Raw genomic sequence first — 10,621 nt, 5'->3', positions numbered from 1 at the left:
AAAGAGAAAGCTGTAAGCCAGGTTTTTTTTGGCTACTTAACAACTTCTATATTCAATTTTACTTTGTCATATTTTGATCAATTAATTGTGTGTGAATATGGGGCAAGATAATCACAGCCAAATCCTTATACAGCTTATTTAGCTGTCCAAATATTAAGGCTATTCCAATGGTATGTTCACTCTTGTATAACAACCGTCTTCTGAATTTTTTTTCCTGCAAGGTTTCAGAAGTTCATTTATTCAAAAGAAGGCCTGTGTTCTTGGGTATAAAGGCTCATGGTGTGGTGATTCATAGTGCAATTAATTTATCTTTTCCAAGGGTATTGGAAGAGTGAATTAGAGAGTTTGTACAACCAGCTTGACAGCCCATTGCATACAAAACCAGAAAATGCTGAGCTCAACAATGACACAACCTTCTCTCCATGTGGTAAAGGGCTCTTTCACAGATCATGGTTGGGAGAAAATATATCAAGAATTTGAAAACAGAGCAAGCCCTCTGTAGCACCAGGCTTTAACTGAGTACTCATCATGTAAATTATTGGCAATGAGTAGACAGAAACACATCCTTGATGGTCTTGGTTAGGTATTGGTATTTAAATTCCTATCACTATCCCAGGCAGACATGTTCTGAATGCGGTCTGCTTTTTCTCTTCTTTTGGGATGCCTCAGTTCACCCTATAAAAGGTGCACTTTACCTTTGCTTTTTCCTTTTTGTTTCATTTACTCTCTTGTGGATAGATAGTTAAAAGACCCTGAATGTTTCTTGTGTCACCTATTCCCACTGGGATAGGAAAACAGCCTAGAATTTCCACCATACTTTCAGCATCCAGAATTTTAGTACACAGCTCAGTGGTAAAGTATAAAGCTATATAGAAAATAAGAATGTCCTTTTTTCTGTTTACTTGCACACAAGTTTGTTTGTTTGTTTTTGGGTTTTGTTCGCTTTGGTTTGTTTTGGTTTGGGTATTTTTTTTTTGCTAGAGAAGAAGCTAAGGGGGATTGCTAATTTATTAAATCCCCAGATTAATCTGAGCCACAGCTCTGTAGAATAGAGTTCCTCTTTAATAAGTATGACCTCTGCTCTTTCCTTTAAATACTTTATAACTCACTCTGTTAAAGTGTTTATATATATTATATATTTAGGTATATTTATATTGTATATTTAGGTATATTGATTACATATTTCTTCATAATTGCTTTGCCATGCTTATTCACTATTTCACCAATCTTCATTTCATTATGCATTTCATCATAAATGATTTGTGCTTACTTCCATATAATCAACAAAAGTATTGAACATAGCTGGCCTTAAGAGTTTCCTTTGAACCTCTCTGAAAACACCTTTACATAAAAATGATAAATGCATTATGAGGTCCACCAGCTAGATCTCAATACATTTAATTTGAACTGCAACTGATATGGTGCTAGTATTTAAAATTAAAAACTCACACAAAATCAGGCCAAAAGTCAAACTCTACTTATATTAAATCCCTGAATTTTATGTCTGCTAACTTCAAATAATTAAATCAGGGGTTTAAAAAATTTATTTTTCCATTAAAAATATTCAACTGCTATTAGTGATTGGGGTTTTTTTACTTAGTTCTTTTTACTTAATTTTTATATCTAATTTTCCATTATTGCAAGCGAAGCTGATGTCAGAGTAACTACTTTAGCAGTTAGCAGAAGCATTCATTAGCTGTGCTTGAGTATTGAGTATCTGAAAACTTCAGGGAATCAACGAACTAGTAATAATTAAAACTCTGAAGAACATTTAATGAGTTATTCCTGGATGTTATCACTTTCCTTAACTGCTAATGGATTGGAAATTTTTTTGTTATCAAGGAGTTCAACCACATTATCTTTCTGCTTTACAGAGAGAAAGCTGAAACATATTCTCAGTTAGCTCTTTTACCAATCATTCACTGCTGTTATAATTTTTGCTATGTCTTCACATAAAGTACATATTGTACTTATTTTCTTTAGGCTTAAGTTTTCTTTCCTCAACCCCTTTAACTTTGCCTGTTCCACATTTAGTAAACATAAGTCTACATGGTTAAAGAACCATTTCAGTGCAACTTCCCGTGTTTCTGATAAATTTCCTGCTATTTTTTAACTTTCTATTGCCAACTGAAACAGTGTAGGTGTATATACATATTTAGTTTATGTCTTTATTGATGAAGGACAACATTTCGACTCTCATGTAATCTGTGTAAAAATACTCAACTTTTTTCTGTCAAAAATACATTCAATTTTCCCTAACTTTGGCATTTAAAGAACCAAGCATATTATTGTATTAAAACTACAATCTGCTTGTCCTAAATGAATGTTAGGAGGTCACAATCACTCCCAGCTACTAACTTTGGGTGGAAAAAAGAGAAGTTTTTGTTCGAAGTAGAGAGTGATCTCTATTAAATGTGAACCCACTTCAAATTATCACAAAATCTCTTTTAAAACTCTAATGATATCTTCGTTGCTTTCATGAAATCACTGACAGCACACATCATATTTTCCTTACAGATGTTTTTTCCAGTCTGTATGGTTTAGCAATCATTTCTTGTGTGCCTAAATGTTTTTGTTTATAATCACGTATATATAATAACTAGCTTTGTTCCATCCAAATAAAACTTTCATGTATATACACCTATAAATATAATCAGGTTTTGCATGGGAAATTCACAAAAAAAAAGTAAAACACAAATTCAATGTAGAAAATGTATTCCTGGTTCCACAGCAAGTAGTGAGTCTCTACTCTCACTGAAAAATAAAAAAAAATAAGTTAAAACTAATTTAATTAGGACTAATTTACTGAAGACTGAAGAGATTTTCATCTCACCACATCTACAGCATTCCATAAAATTATGTCTGAATGACCCAAAAGATATGTAGCCAAACAATTTGGTCATATTATTAAAAATGATGAAGAAGACATTCAAACCTGTACTCTGTTCAGTTGCACAAACCTGAGGTACACAGAATGAGAAGGCAGACAGTCACAATCTTCTAATTAAGCTACCTACTGTTTTGTATCTACACGAGTTCAAATGAGACCAGATGTAAGGTTATAAGCATTTCTAATGCGTGCATACAGTACAGGGCAAAGCAAAGGAAATTATAAGTCTAAAAATGCATTTTAACATGACATAAACAACTTCATACACATGAAAAGAGCCAAATGGAAAAAGCTTTCAAACATTCATTTTTAGGGAAGACCAATACGAAAATGCTAACTTTGGTGATAATACAGGCATTATTTAAAATTCTAAGAGCATATACTACTTCAAACTAAGGGAACTACTTCTAGGATATATCATTTCTACTCATATCACAACTTCATTCAAAACAGAAACTCATGCTTATACTGCATACCAGGTCAATAAAACAGATAGGGATATTCCTTCTTCACAATAGTATTTCTATCTATCAGACATAGCAAATATTCCAGTAAATCATGGAGGTTCAATGACAGAAATTACTTCGGCAGGACAAAATATTATTAAGATTTTATATACCTCTCAATTAAATAATGCAAAATATAACAATGGACTACATGAGGGACATTGTATGTATTTGAATTCTCTAAGTAACCATCACTAATATTGTGGCTGGATAATTAAGAACTAGATTTTGACCTAAGACACAATATTTCAGTGATTTTTCCCAGGATAGTGCCTTTGAAACAGTTAATTCCTCAGATTCCTCATTGGTAATAATTAAATAGAAGTCAGTATCCATAGATGCTGCCGCTTCAATAAGCCCACAGAGCAGCTCCAGCCACTGAGGGCTCATGTTGTCAGATAGCTTATCACAGGGGGAGAAGTTGAGATCCGTAACCTCCTTGAGCTGAGACTACACTGTCATTCCTGGCTGGTATACAAGCACCAGACAAAATTTATGTGAAAGGTAATATATGCTCAAGTATCTAAACTGTTTTCATTCCAACCCAGAATTAACAACTGACCAGTAAAATTCACTCACCCTCTCTTCGATTAAGCCTTGCAAATCCAGGGCTGTGACTGCTAGACAGCTCTGATGAGCTACTGAATGATGACTGAGGCAAAGCAGACACCAGCTGATCATCACAATTATCTGCCAATGAAAAATATCATATTCAGGTTAATCCCACAGAACCACTTACTGGAAATGTAACAGAATCAACTGTGCAACTGAGAGCAGCATATCTCTAAATATTTCCTCTTGCTGTAGCGTGTGTAGAAGTATCAGTACTGAGGCACAGGTTTTGGGTTTTTTTAGCCAATATTTCATGAGACAACCAGACAATATTTTTTCATGTTCTTTAACCAGCTGGTTTTACCCACTCCGGACTTAACTTCTGAGATCATACCAAGGAATGGTTCACTGTCCACTCACTATGATTTACATGAATAGCAAGTGACACTCAATTCTCTGTTGCAGCACCAACCTACAACCTCATCACATGTTTTTCATTTACTTTTGACCTGACGCCAGCACAGGTCTTTGCAATCACTTTTAATGTGCAATTACATTTAATGCAGTTGTTTCTGAAATAAAAATCATAAAGCCAAGCAAACAGAATGAAATTAAATAAAAAAGTAATCTTATCCCTTTTAAGCACAGTAAACATGACAAAATGGAAAAATTTTTGCTTTGCAAATGGTATGTGCATTTGACACAGACACAACAAAATAATGATCTCACAATAATTAGTATGCAAGTCCTAACGTCATACAGAATAAAACCTGAGCATGTGAGAAAAAGAAGACTTAACTGCAGTTCACAATCAATTGCGAAGAAACAAGCAAATGGTAATCAATACTTTAGCTTTAAATGCCTCTCCAGCTGAATTACTACAGAGTGTATGTGTACATCCTCCATTTAAATTTTAAATGTATCAATTGAGAATCGATATCTGATCTAGTTCAGCTGAAAGAAAATTAACTTTAAAAAACTCAAGTACAGCAAGTCCTTCCCTAACTATACTGGGGCTGGCATCAGTTCTTTAGAAAAAGAGGAAATTTTGTCAAGTTTTAGTCTTTATGAAGTGTTTCTTTTCAGGACAATTACATTCTTTGGATGCAACTAGTAACTGACAAGTCAAAGGTGAGTTCTTCTTCCAACCCTTCTATTTGTCTACTAGGATTCACAGTCAAAACCCATAAATATTAATGAATACAAAATCTTTTCCTTACTTTAATTAATAATTAAGTGTTTCTGCTAAGTAATTATAGATATTTCTAATTAACCGCAGACTTTAATGTGAATGTCTCAAGGGGATTTTTGATCACATTCAAAAATTTTGGTTTTGATGTTGTTTAATTTAGTTCTTTGAGGAAAATTCTTTCTAAAGGAAAGGCCTAGTAGTGGCCTTGATTGTTAGAGTTAGAATTCTCTCCTAAATTCTATAAATAACATCCATTCACAGCAAACAATAGGTTTTAATCACTGCTCTTGATAAAGTCACATATGCCATATTCTATCAAGATCAGAGTACTTCTCTCATGAAAAAAAAAAGAAAATTATTCTTACTTTCAGAACTTTATTTCCTGTTCTAGGTTTACACAATAAAAAAGGAAAAAAATTATACTACTCCTTAGTGTCTAACTACAAACTCATTTTTTCATTTCATTATCCACAGATTAGATTTACAATGGTGAAAGAATTCTACTTGGAACAAATTGTCCAACTGGTAAGCACAAAAAAGGAAAAAACCGGAAGACCTTATGAGTAAATGCATTACACTGGCATGTCTTAGAAAAGGATCTCATTAGTGAAATTTCTTTACAGACAGAAAATAGAAAGAACTTATTAGTCATAAATTGCATTAGAAAGAGAAGAATGTCATGATGCTGTGCTTCACACAGAGAGCTACTTACACTGCTGATTCAAGGGAACACTTCAAGTGTCACTGATCCCTTTTCTACAGCCAAAGCCTACACTGTAAGTCTAGATACCAAGATGAATATTAAGAGGAGAAAATAAAAGTAATTTCTACTCAAATCTATCTGCCTGATATACAATCAAGGACCCACAGAATCACAGAACAGCCTGAGATGGAAAGCACCTTTAAAGGGCATAGAGTCCAACACCCTGCTATAAGATGGGACACCTGCACTAGACCAGATTGCCCAGAGCCCCATCCAACCTAATCTACAATGTTTCTGAGTGTGCATCATCTACAGCCTCTCTGGATAAACAGCTCTAGTGTTTTACCACCCCCATCATAAAAAAATTCTTACTTGTAACTCATCTAAATCTACCCTCTTTTGTTTCAAAACCATTTCCCCTTGTTCTGTTGCTACAGACTTTCTTATTATGTACTGAAAGGGCCACAATAAGGTCTCTGTGGCAGGTTTTCTTCTCCAGACTGACCAATCCCAACTCTCTCAGCCTCTCCTTAGAGGAGAGCTTCTGCTCCATCCCTCTGAACACTTTTTCAGCCTTCATCTGGACCTGCTGCACAGGTCCATGTCCTCCCTGTGCTCAGAATTGGAGAGCTACTTGGAGCAGAATGTCTGCCTCATATTTTAAATATTGATCTTCTGGTGAGAGGTAGCATGTGTTATGAAATGAATCATCAGGAATGAGAGCATGCCATTAATACATAGAAGCACTAGTAGATAAACAACAGCAGGCACACTACTTTTAAGTCACCTCTGGGTATAACTCTTCACAAATTTCAATTCAAAATAAACAAAAAAAAAGCTACATTTCCACTGGATGGATGATACATCTGTCTTTGTAATGTTAGCTTCTGCCAAATATATTTTTCACCTTTTTTCTTTTTAATGTACATTTTGGAAAGGAATCAATGATACTAAATTATTCTACCAGATGGTCTAATACACGTGTATTTGTGAAACACACATATTGCTTTGAGATGTTCCCAGAAGAATTCTATGAGCACTTAGCATTTATCATATAATTGTTTAAGTCAAACTTGATTTATAATAGAAAGGCACATAAAATTTTGAATACTAAAAAGAGGTATTATCCAAAACCTAACAGTCCATGATATGGCTTTTTGCCTTTTGCGCAATATGAGAAATGAGCAATTTGTCACAAATAGATATACACTGAATAATTATACATTTATTGTACAACAGCCACTATACTTTATTTCAAGAAAATGACTTCATATGAACTTCTGCTTTATTGCTCAGCACATGTAGCTTAAAACATATTCTTGTGGCAACTTCCATTGTGCAATTTAACTCAAAATTTAGTATGAATTCCAGAGTGAAATCAAAACACTTTGTAGAAGTTGTCAAGAACCAGATGGCCAGTATGAACTCGCTTCTCAATGTAAATAAAAACAAATGAAAGAATAGTCTCTACAGGGTGACAATTCTGTATGCTTTCATTTACACTGGAAGATACTCTACACGATGGAAACACTGTATGAATTCAGTGCTTTCTCACATGCTAACAGTGACTTTTCATTTCTCTTGGACAGCCTTCCACTGTTCAACAGAACACATCTCGCTGCTGAAGGCAATGTAGGGCTTTCTAGTGATACTTCACTTAGCTTCTTCTAGGCTAAAGGAATACTTAAGCAGACCATTCTAACACAAGATTTAAAACAAGGCATTTTAGTTAAAAGTTGTCCATCATATAGCATTTATTGCATTTTTTGTGATAAATATATGTTTTCTAAACAGTACACAAGAATACCAAAAGCATAAAGAAGGCCTGGGTTTCTTTAACATGCACAAAAATCTGGTAATAAAAAAGGTTTTGTGAAAGAAAAAATATATAAACAAAATACATATTATCTGTTATTCAAGAAAAGTTGTTCAAGCCATATAAGGCATGCCTTTCCATATACCGTAATTCCAGTGTGAGTTTAATCAAATTTATAAAGCAACTGAGGTATTTTAAAGAAATAAAACTCTGAAGTTATGCATGAATAAATTATGCCTATCATTTATCTTCCAGCTCCAAACAAAATCCCATTATGCATACTCAGAGTAAGCCAAGAAATTTTTAATACACCGGTACTATAAATTACATAGATCATGCCATATGAACTACAACAAAGGAGTTCAAATAGGATATCATCCTATAATAATAACAGTTACAATAACAATATTTACAGTTATCATGACTATGTTTATAACATTATAGTTGAACAAATAAATTTTGTTTCCTCTACCAAAGGAGCAGATTGCTGAAATAAAATAAAAATAGCAGAATACGGAGACAATCTGAGATTTATTCATTCAGAATGCATGTGTGTGTATTTTAATTTCCATTTAGTGAAAAAAACCTAAATTCATTTACAGGCATAAACCTTTTATTTTCTATGAAAACTTAAAAAATATATGGCACTGATTTTACTTTGAATGGAACAATTTCTTTGTCTGAATTATCAGCTTGGTCCACAATAATGACTAACAGATTTTAATGCTTTTCAATTTGAGTGCAAATTTACTCTGAATAAGCAAATGTCAACATACAGTGTCTAGCTACCACAAGTTGATGTGAAAAGTTATATTCTGTTCATAACTATCTAAAACGTACATGCATTAAATCATCACATTGCGTTTACACTTGACATATCTTAACTCAAACACCCCAACTCAAGTGCATATACTAATTAACATATTGCAATTTCACTTATTTTACTTTTTAATGAAATTATTTTCAGCTATTATATTGTTGCATGCACCTTTTTTTTCCTTAAAATTCAATTTACTCCAAACTCCTTCAACCAACAAGAACTACCAACTCCTTAATTAACTATCAAACTTCTCATAAGGCAGGACAGAAGTAGCATAGAAGGAAAAAGAATATTATGATGTTTGACTTCCCTAGAAACCTATGAAGTTCTTCAGTTTTATGACGGAAAAAAAATGTTCCAGTAAACCACATGAAAACAAAAGAAGAGTAAAAAAAACAAATCAAAGACAGTTTTGCAATTTTTTCTCAAGTAGGGAAAACTAAATACCTAATCATCAGACAAGTAGAACAGCTAAAAACAACTAGAAATGCAATCATAGTGGAACAGAATAGAAGAGGCAACAGCTCTGGGAGTCAGATGTGTAATAGTGCTCATCTTTCCCACGCAGGTAAGCCCTAAGAAGGATCAACTCTGCTATCAATTTTTAATAAATTAATGTCTATGATGAAAAACCTCATGAAAAGGAATGAGACTTATAACAATAAAGCACATGTCATACTGTAGCAACAAGACTGGTGCTTGCTAAAACCTAAAACAGTTGCCACAAAACCTGCCCTCCAACAGATATTTACTTAATCTTTGGTTCTGTTATGTGCACTTTGAAGTTTCTTTTCCTAACACTGTGAAGACCAAATATTCTCTAGCCTGTCTACTCTTTTCAACAAAAGAGACTTTAGTTCCCCCAGGAGTGAGCACCTATGTCATTTTACCTAATAGAATTTTAAAGTATGTTAATTGTGGTAATTTAGTCTTTGGTCAGTGTGCAGGCTTGTAATTAGTTCCAAAAGATTCACTGAATTTAATGAGATTCCTATGACATAGGTGAAAAGAGATTTCCCCTCTCCTTGTTTTCCTGAGAGGAATTGACCATTATGCTGGTCCCAAACTTAGTGAAATCTTCATCAGTAAGAGAAATGAGGAGAAGTCGACATATTTACAGACCATTAGACCTTCACAGTTTCAGGCGTTCTAGCTACACAACATGCGTTGTCACTTAAGGTGAACTCAGCCCATCATTACTGCTGCTGCTGCTTCCATATGCTTATGCTTGCATTTGCTTCCTGGACAGGGATAAATTATCCTTGTTCAGAGAGCCTAAGAATTTCTTTACCTCAGGTCTACTGCTAGCTATTTGTAGCTAGAAGTTTAAAAACAACTTACTAGGAAAATTGCACTGTTTCATTCATGCCTTTTGATAGTCACCAGTGTTTTCCATTCTTCAGCTCAGTTTATGGAACATATTAGGCATTTCCACAGAATTACATTTCAACTGCATGTAGTAGTCAAATGAGTTCATAATGCCTTACTTCACTAAGGTTTCTGCTGTTTGCTTATTTGAAAGATGTTAACCTTTGAAATTTTGAAATTTTACTTGTGAGTAGCTCAGGTTGGTTTTTTTAATTTATTTATTATTTAAACACCAGTTTTCATCAATAGATTTCGCTTATTTCTTGGAGGCGGTGGAAAGAGAAGGCAGGGAGCTGACTGCCCAAGATAAAAAAAGAAGGTTTTAGGATTTTGAAATAGTTTTTCTGCAAATGTAAAGATTTTATCAAGGAGATAACCCATATGGCAGGGCTGATGATTTTCTTGAACTTGAAAAAAAATCTTTGTTTCCTGATCATCTTTTCCAGATAGCAGCTAACACAAATTCAGCACAGAATTCTGACACTTAGCAGCCAATTCTTCCTTTTGTATTCACATCAGGCATGTGACTTTTACTCTAACATAATCCATGAAATGCTGTATTTTCTTCCTTTCAAGGAGCCATCCCTTTTCACAACTGCAGCTATTTCATGCCAACAAGAAATCAAGAACAGCTAGTGAGTACAAAAAGCCAAATTTCCTCTGTGTTCACAGACAACCTTGTTGCTCTCCAGGGACATGAAAGACTTTTTGTGACTAAACACAAAGAACGTAAAACAACAAATCAGAAGGAATAAGATAAACACTGCAGTAATA

At 34.0% G+C, this 10,621-nt stretch overlaps 1 protein-coding gene across 1 annotated transcript in view; it reads right to left on the bottom strand.

Annotated features, from left to right (window-relative positions):
• Positions 1–10,621, bottom strand: part of LOC102041026 (contactin-associated protein-like 4) — a 205,932-nt gene that overhangs the window by 154,751 nt on the left and 40,560 nt on the right. The window contains 1 exon segment of the mRNA XM_031064606.1: positions 3,976–4,086. Within this exon segment, the coding sequence (XP_030920466.1) occupies positions 3,976–4,086 (111 nt within the window).

The sequence above is a fragment of the Geospiza fortis genome, unplaced genomic scaffold (genome assembly GCF_000277835.1).
Source record: "Geospiza fortis unplaced genomic scaffold, GeoFor_1.0 scaffold1105, whole genome shotgun sequence".
Lineage (NCBI taxonomy): Eukaryota > Metazoa > Chordata > Aves > Passeriformes > Thraupidae > Geospiza > Geospiza fortis.
The sequence above is the reverse complement of the archived record's forward strand: the minus strand, read 5'-3'. Positions and strand labels throughout refer to the sequence as shown.